At 40.1% G+C, this 23748-nt stretch overlaps 2 protein-coding genes and 1 long non-coding RNA gene across 4 annotated transcripts; all 3 read right to left on the bottom strand.

Annotated features, from left to right (window-relative positions):
* Window positions 1–6411: 6411 nt before the first annotated feature.
* On the bottom strand, window positions 6412–12300 carry LOC112567209. Of its 2 annotated transcripts, XM_025243816.1 has the most exons (6): window positions 11824–12300; window positions 9748–10382; window positions 8768–9473; window positions 8389–8656; window positions 7765–8040; window positions 6412–7581 (listed from the first exon to the last, which is right to left on the bottom strand). In XM_025243816.1, exons 2-6 carry the CDS (start codon window positions 10370–10372, stop codon window positions 6736–6738), a joined length of 2721 nt encoding a protein of 906 aa, XP_025099601.1. In that variant the 5' UTR covers window positions 10373–10382; window positions 11824–12300; the 3' UTR covers window positions 6412–6735. The 2 variants fall into 2 exon arrangements, with proteins under 2 accessions (XP_025099601.1, XP_025099599.1); XM_025243814.1 differs by lacking the exon at window positions 11824–12300 and having other exon boundaries at window positions 9748–10466.
* Window positions 12301–16820: 4520 nt separating this feature from the next.
* On the bottom strand, window positions 16821–18300 carry LOC112567210. The gene is made up of 3 exons (XR_003099774.1): window positions 17678–18300; window positions 17112–17359; window positions 16821–16961 (listed from the first exon to the last, which is right to left on the bottom strand). It is a non-coding gene; the product is annotated as an uncharacterized LOC112567210 (long non-coding RNA).
* Window positions 18301–19853: 1553 nt separating this feature from the next.
* On the bottom strand, window positions 19854–23060 carry LOC112567365. The gene is made up of 5 exons (XM_025244064.1): window positions 22251–23060; window positions 21766–21971; window positions 21074–21556; window positions 20460–20812; window positions 19854–20322 (listed from the first exon to the last, which is right to left on the bottom strand). Exons 1-5 carry the CDS (start codon window positions 22824–22826, stop codon window positions 19991–19993), a joined length of 1950 nt encoding a protein of 649 aa, XP_025099849.1. The 5' UTR covers window positions 22827–23060; the 3' UTR covers window positions 19854–19990.
* Between the last annotated feature and the right edge of the window lie 688 nt (window positions 23061–23748).

Genomic DNA, 23748 nt, shown 5'->3' with positions numbered 1-23748 from the left:
AAGCCTGTATTCAAATTCCAAAGAAAGAGTAAGTGTATTCGTCATTTCATCACTTTTTCATTATCGTTAAATAAATTTGTTCTGAATGATGAAATGTATTTATTTTTTATTCTGAATGTTAATGTTAATGTTACGCGTGTTCATGTGCGTAGGCATTTCATGAGTTTGTGATTTCTAACATTTAAGAGATAACGAGAATCTCTAGCAAAATTAATAACTTGTTTTATGTTATATCATACAATGACTACAGCAAATAAAATAAGTGCTAACCTACAATGTTTTCCTGGAAGAAGCCTGGAACCTTAAATAAAGCTCTGTACATTTGTTCAAAATTCATTAAGAACTGAGCTGTGAGACCCACGAGGTCTGTCAAAGACAATACAAACAAACACATGTTGATCCTCTCCCCTATTCTCTGTCTGTAGAAGACAGCGGCGTTGAGGATGTTGGCTGGGAATCCGAAGAGGAACAGAAGGGGCGTGGCCGTGGCGTTGAGGATGATTCGGACCCAGACTTCAGCCTGCTCCAGAGAAATATAGAAAGAGAAACTTCTTAAGCCACTCTGTCCCTTCTTTTTTAGGATTTCTAGATGTGTTTCACTTGGGTGGCTTACAAAATGCTCTCCTTATAGTGGGCGAGTGCGTGTAGGTGTGAAGTGAGTTGTGACAGTAACGAGGAGTGCTTAACGGGGTGATAACGTCTGTACTCTCATGAACATTATGGTCCAATCTTTCATGATCATGCAGCCTGGAAAAAATACTGCATTGTCATCATTTGTCGCTTAGGTAAAACAACCCATATCAATGTGTCATCAAGTGTCATCTATCATCTCTCATTATATTTTCAGGGCACATAAGTTATTAACCGTAATCTCATGAGCAAATAATCTCTGTCATCAGGTAAAGTCAAAGCCCTTTCTCCCCCATCCCCCTATACCCCGACATCTGCCTACCTTGTGGCTGACGAGGTCGTATGGGTTTTCCCAAGGTTTGTAGCTATCTGACCGGACCACGATGCAACCTTCTGGGACGTAAGACAAAGATCCGCCGCTAGACGGCAGGGTGACTGAGGTTCCGTCTCCTGACCCCACAAAGGTATTCCCGTGATACCAGCTGGCCTCTAGCATCGTAGTTTTCTGCGTAAAAAAAAAATCATGTGCTGATATCAAGTGTTATACAAAATTGTTATTGCCACCCACTGGACACAGGTGGTGACTAGGAAGCCAGACAGGATTAGTGAGGGAGAAGAAGGAGTGCATTGTGGACATGAATAAGTCAAAGTGACCACCTGTCTGTCACGTGTATACTACGTAGTGATTGGATGTAGCTAGCTAGACTCTCGAGGAGGAAGGTTGTAACAGAAGTCTGTTCAAGGCTGTTCAGATTATCCGACATTAGTTTCAGCTCCAGCTCAACTGACTGAAATCAATCAATCAGACTAAAAATTCAAAGAGAAATTGAAATTCACTTTAAAATACTTTTACCTTCGTTGAAGCTAATATCTCTCTATGCCAAACCAACTTGCCGACCGCATGTTTGAAGCTGAACTGATGAACTCATTGAAAGAAAATCACTATTTATAGGTTGATGTCAATCAATGTTGTGCCGTGCCTCTGATAATGAGTGTGAACAGGAGATAACTGTGTGATGCTGGAGTACACATTCGATGTTAGAAAATGTTTTCATTCTGAGAATATTCTCTTTTTTCTGTTTTCAGAAACTCTTCTCCCCGCACTGTCAATAGTGAAGTGAAAATTGTGTGTGTGTGTGTGTGCGCATGCGTGGTGGTGAGTAGGTGGGCGTGCATGCGTACGTGATAAAGAAAAAACGTTTGAAAGGTCCGCTGTTTAAACAGAAAATATTTTCTTCTGTACAATGAATTGGCCTCCGTCTTGATTTTCTAAGCATTTAAGGACAACTTATCTCGAAGTAAGGTAATTATCAAACGGTTTTCGGTTGTAAAAATTGGATAATTCTATGATTTCTCAACAAAATAGTTTTTCCAAGACATTTCTATTGTTCAGTTTTTGTTTCTGTTAGCAGTAAATTAGTTTGAAGCATGTTTAACTTTGAGTCACATAAATTGTGAGTGATTATTCTCTTTAATCGCTGTTACTCAGAGATATGTCTTGTAATTTACCGAAGAAACATTTACTTGATTGTAAAATTACGAAGATAAATAATTTCTAGAAATACCTGCATCTAATAGGACCGATGGCATTTATTATTTAAAAACAATATTTTCTCTTTGATGTTAGCTTTTATTTTTATCCCAAGAAGCAATGGTCCGGGTTTATATTTGTGCACGTCTAGAAATGAGCACTGACAAGTTCACCAATATAGACACATCTGAATTTTTCAATGCTTTTATCATCTCCATCACCAGTGTCCACTGCAGATGAATGGAATCATTATTATATTATATATTTGGTTGAAAGGGAGATAGTAATGAGATTTGCTACAAGCATAATTCGTGATTAACTGCTAAATAATTTTTAGAAAAAAAACTGTTATCAGTCCTTGTGACTATATTGAGCAGGTAATCTTACTAAGAAAAAATATTATTTGAACATCTCGGCATTCAATGACAGTCTGATAGAGGAAGGATGTGATGTGATGTGCACAGTACAGCAACTGTTGGCGCTGCACCATGGAATCTGGTTTGTTGAAATCCATCACGCCTGCATTTCATATATTCTCGAAAAAGCAATGACATCAAACAACACGTGAGTGTATTTATTCACTAAAGTTTAATGCATCCACACCTACAAAGATAAATGACTAAAACTAAGAACTTACGAGAATTTTGTTGAAATTTTGTCAAGACTTATTACAAGGTCTATCACGTAGAAATCGTATCAAGGGCAGGTTGTTTTAACATTTTCATGTGTATTGTCTGTATTTATTTACCAGGAAATATGCAAAATGCCTCGAGATAATATGCGTCACTTAAATACCAACAAGATCCACTAAGTCATCCCCACATCGTGATCCCAATACAAAACCACGAATACTTAGTGACACAAAGTACAAATTGTACTGGGCTTATCTTTCTCTCTTCTGCCACTCTCTCTTTGTCTTTCTCTGCCTTTCTCACACACATACGCGCGTGCGTGAACACATAAATTATATGAACACAAAAGACAACTGAACATCAGGAACGAGTTTAATCAGTGTAGACAGTGCTGGCAGAAGCCTTTCATTGACATTTAAAACTGTCCCTCATACGTTTGACCTCAGGTCACGGAATACGGAACTAGGGTTGTAGCCATGGCGTCAGTATTGTTCCGGCATCCACGCCGAATGTAATCTTCAAGGCAGACAACTCCTTTATCTTCCTGCTCTTTGATAGGGTCAACGGGGTCAACGTCTTTGTAATAAGACGAACGCACACTTACTTTGCATACGCACGACGTAAGTTGAGAGAAATGTCAAAGAGATGTATAAAGAAGATGGCGGACGAAGACCGTTGTTCTTCACCACTCACTTGGCCTCAGACAAAGACTCCATTTTTATATATGACGTCTTTTTCTGCTTCAAGTGACGTGGAACAAATGACGCAGACATGACATCATTGGTACAGGACGCAATACTAGATGCGTCACAACTCACTGCACTCTTCAGGTCACTGACCTGACACAAGTCGACTAGCAGCAATCACTCTGTCCCAACTCATTACATATCATACCAAACCTGCTGTAACTGTCTCCAATGTATTCTTGAGCGTACGTATATACCCACAACTTTGTTTTAAATCATCTAACATTTTTAAATCCACACTGAGATTGACCTCTGGTGGTCTCAGACAAAGTGCGTCATTCGGTCACATGACCAAAATAAATCAGTTTAGACCTGTTCTTTGTTGCCCAGAAGTGGTCGCTGTCGGCCTGAGATCCCAACACAGGAATTTTTCTGATTTTATGGAGGGAATACATCGTGATTCTTATAAACTCGAATTTCTCATTTCTAATCTTTACTTTTTCAAATATTTTTATAGTTTTGTCGAGAATGCGAGGGTAATTTTTTAAACGAGGGTTTCATGATGTGCATGATCGACGTGGGTGTAATTTGATGCTCATGTAAACTAAAACTGATTTTGTCACATCACCATGAGGTATTTGACCCGGACGTTGACCTTATCGTTGTTTAAACTTTGTGCGAGATAAGCGACTATGCTTGTGACTACATGTCTTGAATATCCAATCTTTAACTCAGAATCTTTCATGTTACAATGCCGACAATACTATTTAATACCTGCTGCTTTACAGTTTGTAAAGAAAAATTTAATTTTCACAACCGAGCTAATTTTGTCCTGGAAAAATGACCTTAATTCAGTGAAATGAGAAAGCTCTTATCTAGAAAACAATATGACAGAGGTAGACCGCGGCTTTCACCCGTCACTGACTTTAGGTCAGTAGCAACAGTTCAATTTAAATTTAGTTTTTTTTTATACTCTCCAACGAAACAAAGTCTGGGATGATGGCATTGTGCAGAGAGAGACCTTATCCTATGAAAGCTGTGAAATATAATGTTTGGTAAATACATTTTTTTCATGGGTAGGACGGCTTAAAAGCATATTAATTATAGAAACATTATTCTTCTTTCTGTAATGCATTGATTAAATGAAAACGAATATTGTACTGTTGTAACCCAAGTATCTGACACAAACATTGAAGCATATCAAACTAAACTCAGTAGAAAGACATATCCGCCCGTAACATCCGTTATAACTTTCATTTCACATGTCATACCATAGTCCTCTTATTCAATGTCGTTACTGCTATTATCTTTTGTGAGGCGCATAAGGCCTTTAACTTTGCAGAGCCTATAATAAATGCTCTTATTATTACTATTAATATTAATGAGGTATCATAAGGGTGTGTGCGTGAGCACGTGATCAATTGTTGTTAATAGGAGTTCTCGCTGTTCATCTCGAATGCCGTAACGCAGGGATGCCCAACCTACGGCCCGCGGGCCATATCCGCCCCGCGACGCGGTGCCATCCGGCCCGCGAAACTTCTGCCCACAGTGCAGGAAATCGGCATGTTAGTAATAATAATAATAATAATAAACGAAAAAAAACGAAAAAAAAAAAGGGAAGAAGAAGTATTTATCCCTACGTAGGGGCGTTTCCTAATCTTTTTTTCGATGGACGAACATTTCGATTCAGTGCTCCGACTTGGTGTCTCTACGATGAGGCCGGACATTCAGAAGTTGGTTTCGGGAAAACAACTTCAAATATCCCACTAATTACTACATAATTAATGGTAAGTACAACTTGTTTCTAATAAAAAATGGTATCTGTTCTATGTTTTTTCTTTTTTGTATTTTTACGGTGAAGTGGCCCGCGACACGGCTGTCCGAAATGGAAATGGCCCGCAGGCCGAAAAAGGTTGGGCATCACTGCCGTAACGTATTATTTAGTTTTCCTTTAACAAGTGTCCTGCAAGATTTTCTGCAGCTCTTTATGAGAAAATGTTTTTATCGAAAGAAACGTTTTAAAAAGTTCGATAGTGTCATTAGTATTTAACGTAGCCTTTGTATTACCAGCGAATCCATTAGCAAACTTTAGTTGGTCAACGATACGCTTCCGTCTTTCTTCCTCCCTTCTTTTGTGTCTGCGTTCCAGGTAGATGTTGATGGTGTACAGGAATGGGTTGACCGCAGCGTTAATCGGAAGAACAAAAATGGCGATCCCCACATTGACCTCTCCGGATATAGGGATGCCGCTGGACGCAAGGATTCCAGTTAAACCGACAGGAAACCAGCACAAGAAGTCGGACATCACTACTGTGATTAAACGTCTGGCAATAATAACCTCTTTCTTGAATTCGATGAATTTTCTGCAGACATAGAATTGGTGTGAACAGCCCAGTAAATTGAAGCTTGTCCAAGAAGAATCAAAACAAAAAAATAAAATTTAAAATAATAATAACTCCAAACGCGTATGCGCGACCTGAAAATTGTACCCTGGAGGTAGGAAGCGGAATACAGATGCTTGTCTGGCTGTAAAACTCCCAGTGTGACGTCATCGGCAGTAAAGGCACAGCCGTCAAAGCCACACCTGTAAGCCACGATACTGCGCATGCGCACTGCGCTGAACGTTTGCCAAAGTGCACCTGGCTGAAAGGAAAACGAAGAACAAGGAAGCGGTCAACTGTAATGAGAAAGATGATGAAAACGGAAACTTCACATGACAGTAAAGACGTAAAACCTGCCAGTTTGCACAAATTACTGTTTCTCCACCTGACATCCTCCCACACATATGATTCTCTGTACCGGAAGTCGGCGATACCGATGATTGAAAGGTACAAACCCATCAGAAAGTCCGCCACACATAGATTGGTGACGAAGACGTCATACCCGACGTTACCTGACGTTTTGTGGAACATCAAACGGTAAACCAACGAGCTGAGGTTTCCCAGTAACGCCAGTGTGGCAAAGATGGCGACTCCTGCTCGGTAGACACCGGATCGCAGCAGATCGTCACAAGAAGACACTTCATCGGAAGGAGCGTGACAGTTGAGCACGTTGAAACCAGGGGGCAGGATGGCCGGGCAACAAAACTTATAGTTGTCCGCAAAAAGTTCACGCAACTTAGTGAAATTGTAAAATATTTCTCGTGGAAAAATAGTCAAAGGACAACGTCTCAGATCCAAAAAACTTAAACTTCTTGCTGCCTCAAAGCCCTGTCCTGTCACGTGATCTAAGCCACTACCTGAGAGATTTAGTGTTGTTAGTGTGGAAAGAAAATGTTTCTAAAGTCTATTACAGGAAGTAGGACGTCAGAAAGGTCGAGAAATTTTAAAAACGATGTTTGTCTGACGTCCATAAAAGAAAATTTATTTAATGGATTGAAACTTAATTTTAGAGACTGGAGTCTTGTTAGACCAGTAAACAAATAGCTGCTAATGTGAGTTAATTTGTTGCTGCTGAGGTCCAAAATTCGGAGATTAGGCAATGTCACCTCATGCAACCTGGTTATATTACACCGAATGAGATTAAGTTGAACCAGGTAGATATTACTTACAAAGTCAATCAGGTTCATTGAGGTCCCACTGGCATTAACGTATCGAAGGTTAGGGTAGCTAGCAGCATGGAAGATACCCGAGCAACCAAAAGCCCAGCCGCGACAGACACAGTTGTCTGGACATGTTTCATTGCACAATATTTCATCATCATGTAGTGGGCAATGGTAGATCCCGTCACACACGTGACTCTCGTGAACACACACCTGAGAGGCGCGGCAGCGGTAGAAGCCTGGACAGGTGTACCTGTCACATGCCGCCTCGTCTTCGTGACCAGGACAGTCGTTAACACCGTTACATCGGAGGTAGACAGGTAGACACACCTGCTGGAGGCTGACACACGTGAAGTGTGACTCCGGACAGAAAAACATCTCTGATGAGTTATATATGTATGGTAAAACCGAAAAAATTCCCTTTGAGTTCAAATCAATTTTTAGGGGGAGCTCGAGATCCAGGGTGTTGTATTTATGCATGATTTCTTTTTGACATCGATCTTCATCGGCACGATCATTGCAGTCTACTTGTCCGTTACAGCGCTCCCACTGTTGGACACACTGCACACACAATAGTATTTTTATCTTTGTAGCAATCGGACAAACTAAGAAAAACAAAAGTTCAAGAATTAACTCGTTTGAATATTCACTTAACTTTATCTACAATCGAGCTAGAAGTTGTCTCCCTTGTGTAAAGTCATCATAACAATATACGTTAGAGAAGTCAAGAGAGAAGCAACAAACCCTCCCGCCTGCACATCGAAAAGGAGACAAAGGGTCGCAGGGTGGAAAGTAGCAGAAGTCTTCGTCGCTCCCGTCTTTGCAGTCAGCACGATGATCACAGACTAGCGTGTACGGGACACTCTGATGCACGTTGTCACATTGAAATGGAGGCAATGGTGTCAGAGATGATGGACAGGAGTCTGTAGCGCCATCTGTACCACCCCAGCATCTAAAGCCCTCGTCACACGCCAGAAACACGTGTGTGAAGTGATCATCAGGACATCGCACGTACGCTAACTGTTAAACATATCGACATTATGTTGAGACAGTAGAAATCTCATTAAACCTAACAGTCAAAAGAACTGGAACTCCTTAATATAATGCTTTAAGCTTAATACTGAAAAAATGTAGATTATAATTATATTAATACTAATAAAGTTCAAAAGCAGTGGTAATCACATTGTCGTAGCAAGTTTAATTATTTAGTACCATGTATTCAGCTGTTGGTAAAGATGAAGGTATTTAGAAGTTTTATTTGCTTCATAAATATATATTTATATTGTAAATAGTTCTTTTTCCATAGATTGTATGTGCATTTAACAAAAGACTAACGAGACTCTCACAAAAGTATATACATAACGTGACCTGGATGAAATTTGAAGTGGATGTTGTTCTGATCTCTGGCAGTTCATTGTTTTCATACGGACTTGAAGTTCCCGGAATCTCACATAAAAGACAAGATACAACATCGGTGTCTTGACACTTGCTCATCAAAAGTGGAATTTTTCCATAGTTTTTTAGAATAATCCCCAAAGAGGTGCAAAGATCGGTATTGGGAGGAGTGAGCGCCAGTGAATACAGGTGGATGAAATAGGCGATCGTATTATCTGACCACATCCAGCTGTTTCTATACCTGCGAAAGATAATATCCAAATAAGAAATACGAGAACTATTAAACTACTAATTATTTGTGTTTTAAAACATAAACAACGAGAAATAAAAAAAAACAGGATTATGTTCTTACATAACGGATATTGTCGGAGGAGCTGTCCTCGCGCCGATGAAGAAATGAGAGCATTTGCCAATTCTCGTGAAAAGGTCTGTCACAGATTCCCACACCCGTTTTGTACTCAGACTTGGCAACTGTCCTCCTCGCTTCCGACAATGTTCATTTGCATCGATCCAAGACATTTCTTCCTCACCAAAAAATGAAAGAGAAAAGCAGCGGCCGCCAGCCTGGAGTGTCCCCGGGCTGCACGTGCCGTCACCTGACCAGCATCCAGCTTCATCTTCGCCGCCCACACAGTTGGACACAAAGTTACACGGGAAGTGATGCTGCATGTCCTCCCATCGCACGGCCGAGCAGTTCCACCTGCCTTCAGACACCTGAACAGGTAGTGCCGACACGTGGTGGAACGAGAACAGTATTCTGAAGAAGGGTCGGTCATATGTGGTGAAACTTTTGTACTGCACACGTACACCTCCGTGGTAAATAACTGGCTCAGTGTATGAATTTTTGTATAGAGCACATACACTATATTGTGTGGAATTCGAATCCGTTTCGAAGATGATAACAAAATTTATGCCATTAATTAAGCAGTCTTGCCTTTTATCATAAATATATATGTTTATAACAGTAGCGTGATCCTCAGGTGCCACCAGGTAAGTCCACGTGTTTATGAAGGGACAGTATTCTTTCTTTTCGCTCGGTTGTGATGTGTCGATGTAGCCTGTTAATAACGGAGACATTTTCAGATACTGATCTTCAATTAAATGCCGTTCTATGTTAATAATTATCTACATAACACCAGCTAACATAATAGTACTCGTTCTGAGAATAAATTGCTCTTGACTCTACTTAATTCACCCCATGGTATTTTTAATGACACATGTAGTCCAGCAAAGTATTGCTAAAGTTAATCATTATATGACAGATTATATCTATAATCTTTTGTCATGAAAGACTACATGATACAAAGATGTCATCTGATTTAGATGAAATACCTGTAGTTGGGGAGAGGAATGTAGTGTTGAGTTGTGGCTGAGTTTCTTGTGGGACTGCCGTGAAGTTTACGTTCAGCCGAAAAGAGTATTTCGTTGTGCTTGCCATCAGCTGAAACCTCACAATATTGGAGTAAGTGAAAAATTCAGTGGGGAGGACGTTGACATAATTTTCAAATATAACCACGTTGTCCTCATCCGTTATAATGACTCTATTTATAGCTGCCATTGATTCTAGGAACGTCCGCACGTGAGCCACCATTCCTTGGGAAACTTGCAGCTCGATGGTGCAGAAGAAGACGACCGAGGATGAATGGGAGTTGTCGGTCTGTGTCAGAGAAATGAGGATGCTCCCTTCGCTTCCCCTCACGGTGTAAATGTGCGAGTGTTTGGCACATTCTTGAAGCTCTAAGTGCGAATGAGCTGAAGGTAACGAGTAACGGTCAGTGTGGTTCAAATCAAACACACTGGTAGATTCTAGTGAAAAGGGGAGATAATCTGGCAGCACTGTACTCTTGGTAATATTGTCTTCTTCCGACTTGTTGGTATCACTGGTTCTTACAATGATATTTATTTTAATTAAGTAAATTAGCAAACAAATATTCGCGCTAAAATTTATTTTGGTCATGCTGCCTCATCTGCAAAAATAGAAATAAGTTATCAAAATGTCATCATTATTGTCATCATCGTTTTCAGCAGCAACACAATCATTAAAAAACAAAGAAGGCTGTTGCTAATTTGTTATAATAAAACGGAAGTCGTATGTTGACTAATTTCAAATACCTGCTTGTGATTTTACTGAGTACTGTTGCCGAGCCTTGTGTAAGACGCTTTACACAACAACCTGCGACATCACGTGACTTTAGTTCCGTATTTTTCCTTCCTCTTTAAACAAACCTTTTTGTTACAAGGATGAATGTGTGCTTGTAGTTTGTAGACAAGTTAACAGCTGAGTATGAAGTCATAAAGTTTAAGAGAGGTCTAGATACATTGCAGTCGTCTTCAACATCTCGTCAGCTCGTCGTGATATTATTTGAGTTTACCATAACCTACAGTAATAATGCTATTGTTCACAGTTGTGTTTCATCCACAAACTTTATCAAATGAAATGATTTTACAAAGGATTACAAGCCACTTAATAATAGTAATTTTCAGATCACTTTGAACTACAGAATACTAAATAGTTGCTCACGTGTGCGAACACATCTGACTAGACACACAGCTACTGTACAGAATGAGACTGGAAGGGAGGCAGTGACTCGGTACTGTGCAAATACCCGGATTATAAAGCTTTTTCCTTTAGATTTTTTCTTCTCTCTTTTTTTTTTTTTTTTTTTTTTTTTTTGTGCTGTCTTCTGTCTGCTCTGTAATACCGTCGTGAATCAGTGGGTGGCAGATACAAAGGATTTCACGATGGTGACAATCAAAGTTGAACTACATTCCTTTGCTTCAAGAAAAAGAGTCTTCGAGGTTGTTTTCTATTTTATTTTATTTTGTTTTATTTTATTTTGTTTTATTTTATTTTATTTTTGGCTTTGCTTCTAAATTTTATCGTGTTTCTTTGAAATGTTTTACCCTAAAGGCAGCGAGATGACAATGACTGCAATTTTTTTTAAGAAACATTGTTGATCCAAAAGTCTGGCTAGAGGAAAGTAGTTTTAGTATTTCTTTCGTAAAGCAGAAAAATATGTTAACTTCCATTCAACATTTGGGACAATGTTAAAAAATATTTTCAAGTGTGTTAATCGTAACAAATATTTAATTCTGAATGGCATTTTATTTTCGGTAATTTTTTTTTATTTCCGTGTTTGCTATTTGTTTTATTTCTCTTACTCTGTGTGTGTGTGTTAAGAATGTTTCAAGAAAGAAAACATATTTCTGAGATATTTGAGCGAACAAGGAATTACGTGTATTTTCCAGCAGTAAAGGTTTAATCTGTTGATAAAAAGAAAATAAAACAAATTTCTTCTTTTTTTTCCTTCTCCTTATTTTCACTTGTTATATAGTCTCTACTTTATGCAGTGTAACTGGGTGGAGGGTACAGAGCTCTGTGGTATTTCTGTTTTATCTGCTGTCTACCTTGTGTCGGACTTGTGATTGTGTCGGTGGCTTTGGTTCTTGTCCGACGTGCGGACTTGACGATCGGCACAGTTGTGGTCTTCATGTTGTCTTGACCTTCTGTTGATCGGTGAACTGCACGTGCTGCACTCATTCGTCGTTCCATCTTTTGCCGTCTGTTGGATTTGTTGTATTTGCTATGGAGTGTATTACGGCTTTTGTTATGTTTTGATATTTGGACTGTGGGTTGTTGTCCGTGCTGTGCGTGGACGCTGCCCTGTCGCGTGGTAACGTTCCTCTGAACATTGACATTTTGTCGTCATCTTATTTTGTCGTCATCTTATTTTGTCGTCATCTTATTTTGACGTCACATCACCTTCTGCCTTCAGGGATAAGGCTCTGTATAAGTGAACAACTATTATTATTATTATTATGCCAATGCGGAGACGTGGAGACTAGCTTAACTTAATAAAATTTATATATAATGTAAAGCGTCTTCAGTTTAATATACAAAGGCACCGCGCGCGTACGCACACACACACATACATACGTTTATGCAAACACATACAAGCATTCTTGAACACACATGCACACAAATTAATACGCGCTCACGCACACACACACACCAGGAATTTCAAAGTACTTTGGAATCTCAAGCTCTTGAAACATCAATGATTTGAAGATCACGAGGTCGTGCACAGGGTCATACCTGTAAAAGGTTGGTTTTTAAATTTGTCTCGAGAAAAACACCTGCTGTTAGATGACGTAGGGACCTCATGGGGAGGGTAGGACAGTTGGGGAAGGGCGGGAGAGAATACGGCGCGTAAACAATCAAATCCCTGCATCATGTTGCTGCTTTTTGTACATCACTGCTGTCACCTGCTGTTCTCTCTTTCTCTCGTTCACTGCAAAAACACTCATTAAATGGCACAGTGCTACGTAGCTACACGACTGTAGCTTTAGGAGCTTGGAATGAGAAAGGATGTCAACTCTTTCGCAGCAGCAGTCTCTAAACACCATAAACTTGTGTGATGTTATAAACTCCAAGGATTTAATAGCTAGATTACCGGCTATTTGATTAAGAAGTAGAAACACATGGGTAGGAATGCACAGAAGCTAAAAGATGATATTCAGATAAAGTTAAGTTGAGACAAAGTCATTTTAAAATGTATTAATGAACGGCATGGCTAATCTAAGAACGATCTAAGAATCGTGCGACGTTGGTCAAAGGTAAGTGGTTGGTAGCTAGGTGTGTCATGATTGAACCCACTTATTAGTAATATGGCGATTAACATGCCCTGGTTTACCACAATTTAATGAAGGAATAATGTAGTAGACAAACAGAGTGAAACGAGATATCCATCGACGGCACGGTGGCACGTCTGGTTGATATGTTTTGTTTGTTACAGTTACACAGTTACAAAGTTTTTTCGTAAATAAAGTACCCCTACCGAAATCCCATCATAAGATATTTGTGTCGACCAGGTTACGAAAAAAAACCCATTAACTTTTGTCACGTGGTTTATCTCTTTTTTTTTCTCTCTTTTTTTTTTTTTTTGGTCAGGTTGGTGACTATAGATATGAAAGTAAATTAGCTGATTCGTCGGTTCTTATTGCTTGACTTACTCACTGATTTAGTAATGATTTGATTAGTAAGATTCTGTGGGGATTACATCTCTGATTACAAGTGTTTGATCGCAAGTGTTTGGCGCAAGAGAGTCCTTCCATCCTCATTTTCTATTGTCCTTTGTGAGGTGAAAATCTTGACACAAAGAATACATTTGTACCAGGCTTATCTATCTCGCTTCTACCACTCCACCTTTCTGTCTCTCACACACAAATTATATAAACACAAAAGACAACTAAACATCCAGAACATGGTTTAATCAGTATAGACAGTACTAACAAAAGCCTTTTCATTGTAATAATGGTAAACATTTTAATTGTTTTCAATTGTAAAATATACTGATACGTGAATTGCCTGTGGAAACCGAATTTCGTGCTACGCAAACGAGGGCTTCCTAACTCTCTACGGTCCAGAAACACTTATTTCATTAATAAAACACACGAGGTGTTGCCCTGTGTACGGTCCCCCTAGAAAAAAATAACCTCTGTGTCCGTTACGAAAGGTTGGTTTTGTGACAACGGTTCATCCTCAACCTTTCGCTCTCAGCCCAAAACCTGTGGCTACACTTACAAAATGGGTGAACTGATAAATTGTACACCCTAGTACATTTGAGCTGCGGCTTTAAAACAAAGTTTCCAAAAACTGGAGTGTATTTGGCAGAGTCTACGGGATGTTTCTTCCCTTGAATGTAGATAAACATGTTTCGAAGAGAGTTTGAAGTTCTGTACTTCGGACAATGGGAATAAAATAAACAATGAAACTCTCTTCCTTTTCATATCTGCCACCTACCCACCATAGTCATCCTAACAACCTTTCCCATAATGCTAGTCCTTTTTCACATCCTTCCTTTTCATCATCATCATCATTATTATTATTATTATTATTATTATTATTATTATTATTATTATTATTATTATTATTATGATTATTATTATGATTATTATTATGATTATTATTATTATCGCTAGTAAATAGAACCAATGCATCAATAATGAGACTTTAACAGTATGCTTTTAACAGGAAAAACTAAACAGGTTATTTGGACATTTCAAGTCCATGGCTCATAACCATAATTGCTTTGCTTATTAATTGTAGGATGTATTTTATCACATTTTCCTCCAGATAATTCTTTTGTAATAGTTTACTATTCATCCTGAGTAGAAACTCGAAGCAGATATCCAATCTTCGCCCTTCTAGGAGATAGTAGTTTTGTGGGATATGTCTTTAATAGAAGTCGTAATTTTATCATCAGTATAATAACATAGCCCTTAATAAAAAATCCAGCATGTTGATAGATGAGAATGTACAAGAAATTTGATAAATTTTAAATTATATTCCACTCTATTACAGCTTATCGTTAATTTATGAGCTAATTTGTTTTATTGATAATGTTAAGATATTGTTTACATCCACACAACGCGGAGAGTTAAGAGGACCTTCTCTCTTCGTCACAGCTACAGTGTTTCTCAACCAGATGGTCAGAAAGCCAAACAGGACCATCTTTTCTGGAAGCGAAGAGTTCTCTTTGCCTTAGAGCAGGGGTGGGCAATTAATTTCCCAAGGGGCCGCATGAGAAATTGGAATGGTTTTAGAGGGCTGGACTAATATAGTTAACTCAGTTTTACCCAACACTGTATATATAGTATATATACTGGCGGGCGGGCCTGTCAGAGACAGGAGGCGGGCCGGCCTTTGCCCAGGTCTCCCTTAGAGTCTCAGTCAAAACTATGCTGCCAAAGTAAATATTCACTGAAGATGCAATTTTGGGAGATTTATTTTGTTCTAGAAAACAATACCTCATACCTACTGAAGCCACTGCCACGAAATGTTATTAGTGAAAGTCTTTGTCAAACTTCAGGCAATGGTTTCACAGCTCACATCGCTCACAGATCGCAAATTTGTTCGTGAGTTGCATTTTGGAAGATTCCACTGCCTCTAACCAGCAGTGTTTTGAAACATCTTCCTGGCATTAATCAGCTCATTGTGGTATCAGAACTGTTAGTCTCACTATCAACACTAGAGTATGTTGCAGGGTTGATTAGCGCCAGCATCACAGGTTTTTGCTCGTTTAACTCCAGTCTCAAAAGCACCAGACAAATGTGATTGCTGAAAGCAATATCTTGACATGATTGAAAATATACTAGTTTGAAACTAATGACCAACGTACTAGTCTAACGTGATTGTAAAAACCATTTGATATAAATGTGACATATACTGGTTTCACACGGATGTCCATTGTACTAGTTTGACGCGATTGTCAAAAATTCTAGTTTGACTATTTTCCGAAACCATATACATTCGTTGTTTCAAATTGAACGAAGACACTCCCTTCAAAATATATATACAGGTAGTCCTCGGGTTACGACGGTCTCGAGTTACGTCGTTTCGTGGTTACGATGCTTTATACGACGCTCATTCCGACTTACGAGGTTTAGCGTCGTAAGTCGAACTGTATGTGCGCGTCATTCCACGTGCGGCACAATATTTAACTGTACTTATGTTTATTGATAGTTATGTAGGGTACTGTCTTAGGATAGGTGTTTGGATAGGCTAAGTGTTTGCAGTACTGTACTGTTATTATAATACAGCACTGAATAAACATATGATCCGACTTACGTCGAAATTCGGTTTACGACGCCGCGTAAGAACGGATCAAGAACGGATACAAACTGTTAACGTATTTACTTTTCTGCTATCAATTAAAATAAAACTTCTATGCTTTTCCTCATTCACATTGTTCATATCGCAAATAACAAACCAGTTACATATCCTCTCATGATTCTGCTACTACGTCCCTTTCCCCGACTCTAACCACTTAATTTCTTGGAAAACACTAATTGTTGTTGGACATTCTAAGCAAAGAAAATCCTTGCATGCTGTAGTTAACAGTTTTTCGCGCGGAAGGGCATAGACGAAATCATTAACAGTAACAACCCTTACTGACAGATTCTGATGATATGGCAAATAATGTATTTTTCCAAGTTTATAAAAAAAAAAGTATTAACATGTGTCGTTATCTCCTCATAACTAAATATAAATCCGTATTTGGCACACTTACTCCTTTATGCATGACAGAATGGCCTTTACTGAAGCACGAAACCGTGACCCCATGTGGTAATAGATGACAAAGTTCAAGGACGCGGTCACCATCCGTAACACGGCAACGATTCTCCACAGAACAGACAGAAGGTTGTAGTAGCGACCTGAGTTGCTCAGCTCCTTCACCAAGTACAACGACAACTGCAACATGACGACAGGCGAGAAGCAGACGATGAACAAGAGAGACGACGCTAGCAACATTTTGGTGGTCGCCACTTCTTTCTTCGAAAGTCTCGAGAAATCTTGTGACTGTTGTTCTTTGTCGGAACGTCCCAGTGTTCCATGTAGGTGGCGCCACGTAGAGGCTTGGTACAGCTTGATGACTGTGAGGATGGAGGTGATGATGATAATAAAGAGAAGGACGATTGTGAAGACGACAGCGTAGACGAATACGTCGATAATATCGAATACATATTTGTTATCCAGGTAAAAGCTGAAAAATAAATACAGAATTATCAAACGTGGATTATATGAACTTTCTACAGCATCATCATCATCAGAAAAAAAAACGAACAGAACTGACAGAAAACAATGAGATAACAGTTAAAAGACTATAAGTAGTGTCCAGAGTTTGATCCCTCACCTGGTGTAGCTGTTGGCCAAGTCCGTCTCGTTAGTGAGAGGATCAAAGACACAGGTAAAGGTGTGCTTGTGACCGGCGATGAGGGCCATGCCACCTACAAGAAACACGCCCACCACCCCGATAACGGCCGCCATGCTGGAAGTCTTGAGGTATTTCTGAGCCTTGAAAGGGAGGAACACACACAAGCACCGCTCGCACGCGATGACACACGTGATAAACTGAGAAGTTTTGCTGAAGCCCGGTGAAGCCTGTGTTCAAATTGCGAAAAAAATGAAAGAGCGATATTGATCATTATGTTGTCCGGTTTTTTAAATTTTATTTCAACAACATTTTTTTTTTTTTACTAATGACCTTGCTGCTGTTCGGCTTGTCAGCAACAACTTTGTTACAAACGGTGGACGATATTTATCTTCTACTCAGAACCTGTGTAGACCACAACAGATATTCTAACGTTTAACAATAAGCGAGAAACATCAGTAGAATTGTGAACTTATTTGTTGTTATTGAATATTTAATATACAGTGTAAAAATTTGACCACAGGAAGGGAAATAAGTTCAGTACTGACCTACAATGTTTTCCTGGAAGAAGCCTGGAACCTTAATTAACGCCCTGTACATCTGCTCGATATTTATAAAGAACTGAGCTGTGAGACCCACGAGGTCTGTCAAAGACAACACAAACAAACACATGTTGATCCTCTCCCCTATTCCCTGCCTGTAGAAGACAGCGGCGTTGAGGATGTTGGCTGGGAATCCGAAGAGGAACAGAAGGGGCGTGGCCGTGGCTTTGAGGATGATTCGGACCCAGACTTCAGCCTGCTCCAGATAAAATCAAGAGAGGAATTTGTTAAGCCAGTCCGTCCATTTTATTAATTTCTAGTACCAATTTCATCAGGACTCTAAGCCAGCCTGTAACTTAAGACATGGTGAAAGACACGACTTTACTATATTTCGCTCACCGTTCTTAACTCCCTGAATAGGCACAATTCTGTAGAGACCAAGCCTCTTAAGAATCGGATTGAAAAACTTCTGCTACGCGGGTAGATGACATATTTTGTTTTTATAATCATGTAGCCTGAACGAAATACTGCCTTCTGAATTATCCCCTGTCTCGTTGGTTAGGAAAATCCTTTTTTCCGTGTCATCAAGTATCATCTAGATAAAGATGATCCCTTTGTCTTTCATCATTCTTCAGGGTAAACAAAGTTAGTCATCTACAATTGCACGGGCAAAGAAATTCCTTTTCTCTGTTATCAGATAAAGTCAAAGCTTTTGATTGCCTCACATCCTCCCCTCCCTATAATCCTGTCTGCCTACCTTACGGTTGACGAGGTCGTATGGGTTTTCCCAAGGTTTGTAGCTATCTGACCGGACCACGATGCAACCTTCTGGGACGTAAGACAGAGATCCTCCGCTAGAGGGCAGAGTGACTGGGGGTCCATCTCCTGACCCCACAAGGGTGGTCCCGTGATACGAGAAGGCCTCTAGCATCGTAGTTCGCTGCGCAACACTCATTCATTCTCATCAAGGTTTATACGAAACAACATAAGAGCATATGACATATTTACGCCTGTGAAGTATAGCAGTAATAACAATATCAGCAAATAGCACTCATTAACTTGAAACCATCGTTACTAGCAAATACCTCCCATGTGATACACCAAGAGATTTACAGTTTTGCTGTTTGTTGCTACGACCCCGCATTTGTCTCCACGTGGTAGAAAAGTTTGTAGAGTACACCGTCGGTTTCGACAACGACCCGTCTCTACCTGTTACAAACGTTTGACGGTTCTTCCCTCGAGAACGACGATGACCTTCTCTGGTTTTCACCTGACTTTTGAGTGGAACTTACCTGCGGTCGTGTGATGGAGGTTGGCAGAAAAAAAAATTATCGAGAATATTTAAATATTATTTTCTCTGCTTTGACGATAAATATTACACTTGTTTGTTTATTTGTTTGTTTAATAAAGCATGCTGAAAAATTCTGAGCTCGTTTGCTTCTTCTGTGTTTCAGAGCTGTCAGGCAAAGATATCAATCATCAGAATAAAAACCCCAGAAACTGAGTTTTAACTTTATATATTTTTATTTTCGTTGAAGATCATATACTACACCACTGTAACAGACAAAGAATTTTGATGGCTAATTATCGCTATAAGTTATGTCATGGGAAAAAACTATTTATTTACGAGTTTGTATGAGTCAATATTGCACCACGCCTCTTATCAAAGTGGAGAGAGGATAGATGGTCAATAGTTGGATGATGCAGTACAGACTGGATGCTAGAAATGTTTTTTCTTTGCGTATCGGGAATGCCGCTTTCATAAATCCTCCTTCCTCCCTGTACGGTATATATGTGTGTGTGATCGAAGAAAAGGAGCTTTCTTTTCTTTTTTCTGTAAATTATTTTGTAGCATTTTGTTAAGAGATATTGCTCTTAATTTAACCATCAAAAAATTTACTCAAAAAAATCTCGTTCACCAAAATTAAAAATAATAATTTCCACATTTTCTAAAAATATTTGAAATCAGTAGCACTAATGACATTTTTTATTTTGAACCAAAATTTTCTATGACTTACTGTTAAATATGATCTCAAGAATAAGTAGTCAGGATTTATGTTAGGAGGCGTCAAGAAATGAGCACTGCTTGGTTCATCAACAGAGAAGTGCACGATTTTATCGGTCTCTTCAACACCATCACCAATGCCGATTGTAGATAGTATCAACCACAGAGTTGCTTTATTACTTTTCGTCCATTTCGTTCGATGAAAGACATTGTTGAGCTTTGCTACAAGCATTTCTACTAATTTACAGCTAAACAGTTTATGGTGGTGTTTTGTGATTAGTAGTAACCCAGCGACTACTGGCCGAGGCAGACAATCACAAGTTGTGAAGTACAGCGAGAGATGAAGTGTAGTCGGAACAAGACATCAAAACCAGTCTCAACATAGACCACGACTTTTCTCTCCAGACCACGAACACGACGTCCATGCGCACCCACACCACGTCGCTGCGGGCCGTGGCCACGTCCTCGATGTCATCATCCGTCATCACCCTTACTGGAATACCCTCTTCTCTCAGCGCCGTCAATATACCCGTGTTGTCAGCAACATTATACCCGTACAACACTAGCACATCTCTCCACTGCAAGCCGGATGGTGTTGTACTGCCGCTGGTGGGGGTGATGGTGGTAGATGTTGGCGTGGCATTGACTGTAAACATTCAGAGTGTGTTTATTTTTCACTAGAAATACAGTCTGATATAAAATGATGTTATTCCGCTACAATGTAAATTTATAGACACATCAATAAAGTGTTTTTATCGTAATATCACTGGTACTCACACCTACCCGGAATACCAACACGGAGATTGTGTAGGATGCCAGCCACCTGACGACCACACATGATACAGTCAACTGGCTTGTCACCTGAGTGACCATGTCCTTGGTGATACAGTCGTATGACTGGCAGGTCGTCTGTCTGCTCACAACAATTCTCTTTGTACGCCTGTACACGATGGTCAGTGATGTACCTGTCCTGCTCGATTTCCATGAAGATCGACGGATAGAATCGGAGAGGTCTGGTTAAATTTTCTACTTGCCATCCGGCGGGTACTTGTCCGTGAAAAAAACTTGCCGCCCAAAGATGGAGGCGAGAAACTTGTGCCTGAAGCTTCTCAGAAAAGGTTTGGAAGTTGTCCCTCCTGTGACACAGGGGAGTGGTACAAAGTATATTAATACTAATTCCATGATTCTTTCCGTTATCTACTTCTTTTCGTTACTTTCATCACGAAGAGAGTGTGTGTTCGGGTTAGGGATAGGTGTATACTATTTTACTGACGTGAGTGAATATATTTATTATTTCAATTTTTTTTAACTTACTCCGTATAACAACTACTCCTTAAAAGCACCACTTTTAGTTGCGAGATAAACAAAATCTCGATCCACTCTTTATCACAACTCACCACAGCTCAGGACTAATCTCATCAGCGATGATGTACAGCGTCTCTCCCCTCGCCGCCTGTGACAGGTCGTTGACGGCCATTTTGACGTCTTTACCGACGTTGAAGTCGTACTGCAGCAGGTGAGGCTGACCACACGATAGACCTGCTGTTTGTTGTGTGTTTACAGTCTGCATCAGCAGGTGATACAACATGATGCACGCTGCACGACTCTCTCTACATACGCTGACAATGTGGACGTCGTCACCACACAACAACCACTTCATACCCATCAGCAGCAGCACCACGGTTTTACCTGTACCTGGGGGTCCTGTCAAAAATAGTCTGGGATGCTCCGTGTTGAGCAGCTCAACTTGCTCTGGGAAAAGTGTTATTTGAACAGTGCAGCATCCTGCTGGCCATGGCACGACCTTTTGTAAAGTCTTGACACACAGGCGGGGTGGAGATGTACATGGTACAGTCACTGTTGTCGTTGGACCACACAACCTAGTAATTCAAACCAATCACACATGCTTTTCATATGTTTTCGAAAAAAAATGTTAAAATGACCTTATAGTTTTGGTAGAGTTAATAATACGCCTTACACTTAAGATAAAAATCAAAACTTTCCGAAGCAACGACTTCTTGACCTTTTACATCACACAATGAATAAAATAAAGCAGTTTAGTCGTGGGCTAGCTCTTTCAAGCAATTACCTGCTCACCAGTGTCTTGTACACGTCACGGGTCATGTGACTATCAGGTCCAGCACCAGCCACACGTCGCTGCCACCAGTTGCCAAGTTCCCTCAGCAGGTCGCTACTGACGTCACATGGGGTCTTGGGGTCAGACAACTGATCAGAGCACAGACACAGACCAGTGATGTCGGCAGGATCTGTTGTTCCCAGACACCGGCACAGGTCCTGTCAAAAAATCACGTGTCCTAAATTAAAATGCAGCTCACTAGTCGAGGACAACTCCTAAAGGTTCTGTCGTAAAGGGAGCTCAAAATACTTCACCTTTTAATTTTGAAAAGAAGGAAATAAAATAAGCATTTAACATTTTCTGCACTAACGTACCAAGTATTTGTTCCTTAAAACGGGATTTTATAAGTATTTTAAAAGTGATTTGTTCCTTTACACTTTGAAGCAATCATTTTTTTTTAAATGCCAGCTTGACACAAGAGAGAAAATGTTTGTTACCTGAACCAGTAGTGGGTCACCTGAGATGGCCTGTTGTACCTGATGAACCGTGAGGTTAGTCACCGCGATTGTTCTTGTGATGCGCAAACCAGGAGAGATACTGGACACCAGGTGAGACAACATGGCCTCCGCCTTGTCCAGCTGTGAGACAGCATCTCTTAGTTGTTTTCTTGTGTTGTCATCCATTTCCTGTTGTGATATCTTCCCTTCTGTTAAGTTGTTGGCAAACGACTTCACCTCAAATAGTACTAAACCGTAATGTCGGAGAATAAGAAGGACATCAATGTCCCCCTCTTTCCAGTTTCGCTTCTCAACAGGAGGAAGACTGGCGGGTAGGCAAGCTTCATCCAGGTACAGTCCAAATCGAACCTGACTCATTCCAACCAAAACTTCTTTGTTTTCTTCAGACATTTTCTGTAGGCAGAGTAGAACTCGGATGCATGGCTTCTCCATAGCTAATATCACTGTCTTTAGTCTGAGGACTGGACGGTTGAGAGACAGCACCCGGCGCCAATGCCAGCTTCTTGGTCTCACCAGATGGTTCAGATGTTGGCTGAAGGACCAGAACATCCCCATCAGCAGTCAACTGTCTGGTCATCTGCAAGAGGTTGAGGTAGACAGGAGGCAGGAAGTAGGCGCGGGAGTCGAGTTCAGGGAAGGCATCCTCAACCCACAGCAACCAGGGTGGCTGGTCTTGTGTTGACATGGCTTTCTGAGTAACTCACGAAAAATGCATGATACAACCAGTTTGTGAGCATTGTAAATAGACATACCTATGCCCATCCTTATTTTCACTCGACGTTTAAATAATCCACCTAGAAATAATAATATTGATAACTGCTGTTTGTTAAACTCTTAAACTGATTTTTTTCTGTTGTAATAATATTCATGTGTTACAATGAATAAAGATGTATTTGAAAACTCCGACTCATTTAGGGCACTTGCGAAATAAGATCACCTTTTATTTCAGAAGCTTTGACTGTGGGGTATGAACCAGGAAATTATCTGTTTAACCACTATTAACATTTAGAAGAGTGTCTAACGTGTATTTTGACATTAACACGAGCGCTGTGTTAAACGAGATACAGCAGTGCAGCTTCGTGGAGACCGAGTTATTTTAGGCACGGGTAGAAATTGCACCCGGGGGGGGGGAAAGCGATAACACTGGAGCAAGTTCATGTTTGTCATTTGATATTTCATGCCAGGGTGGCAAATGACAGGACTAAGCAGGTGAACGCAGCCAACGGAAGGGGGAAATGGAAACACCAGTTGTGAGCTCTCTGCACTTTCCAACATCATCGGGGTGTGTGAATCATGCACTTAATAGAAAAGCAGACAACGCTTGTAAGAGCAATGGCGTCCATACCAGAAAAACACAGCTGCTTGATTCCCTGGCTTGCATTTTCTAGCATCCCGTAAGAATCTTTGTACCTTTAATGGATATTTGATTACAGTTCCATTCAATAACTATTTCAATCGCAAATTAGATACAGAGGCT

Source organism: Pomacea canaliculata, linkage group LG6 (genome assembly GCF_003073045.1).
Source record: "Pomacea canaliculata isolate SZHN2017 linkage group LG6, ASM307304v1, whole genome shotgun sequence".
NCBI classification, from domain to species: domain Eukaryota; kingdom Metazoa; phylum Mollusca; class Gastropoda; order Architaenioglossa; family Ampullariidae; genus Pomacea; species Pomacea canaliculata.
This window is presented reverse-complemented; position numbering and strand designations above follow the sequence as displayed.

What these genes read in the sequence shown, in the direction of transcription:
- LOC112567209 (XM_025243816.1), bottom strand. Translation starts at nt 10,372, where the DNA reads ATGACCAAAATAAATTTTAGCGCGAATATTTGTTTGCTAATTTACTTA. An exon ending in CCACTTCAAATTTCATCCAG is followed by an intron (nt 8,041 to 8,388) that starts GTCACGTTATGT and finishes TATGTTTAACAG; the next exon opens with TTAGCGTACGTGCGATGTCC. An exon ending in TTCGATGTGCAGGCGGGAGG is followed by an intron (nt 7,582 to 7,764) that starts GTTTGTTGCTTC and finishes TTGTGTGTGCAG; the next exon opens with TGTGTCCAACAGTGGGAGCG.
- LOC112567365 (XM_025244064.1), bottom strand. Translation starts at nt 22,826, where the DNA reads ATGGGGATGTTCTGGTCCTTCAGCCAACATCTGAACCATCTGGTGAGA. An exon ending in GAGATTAGTCCTGAGCTGTG is followed by an intron (nt 20,813 to 21,073) that starts GTGAGTTGTGAT and finishes CCTGTGTCACAG; the next exon opens with GAGGGACAACTTCCAAACCT. An exon ending in TCTCCGTGTTGGTATTCCGG is followed by an intron (nt 20,323 to 20,459) that starts GTAGGTGTGAGT and finishes GAATGTTTACAG; the next exon opens with TCAATGCCACGCCAACATCT.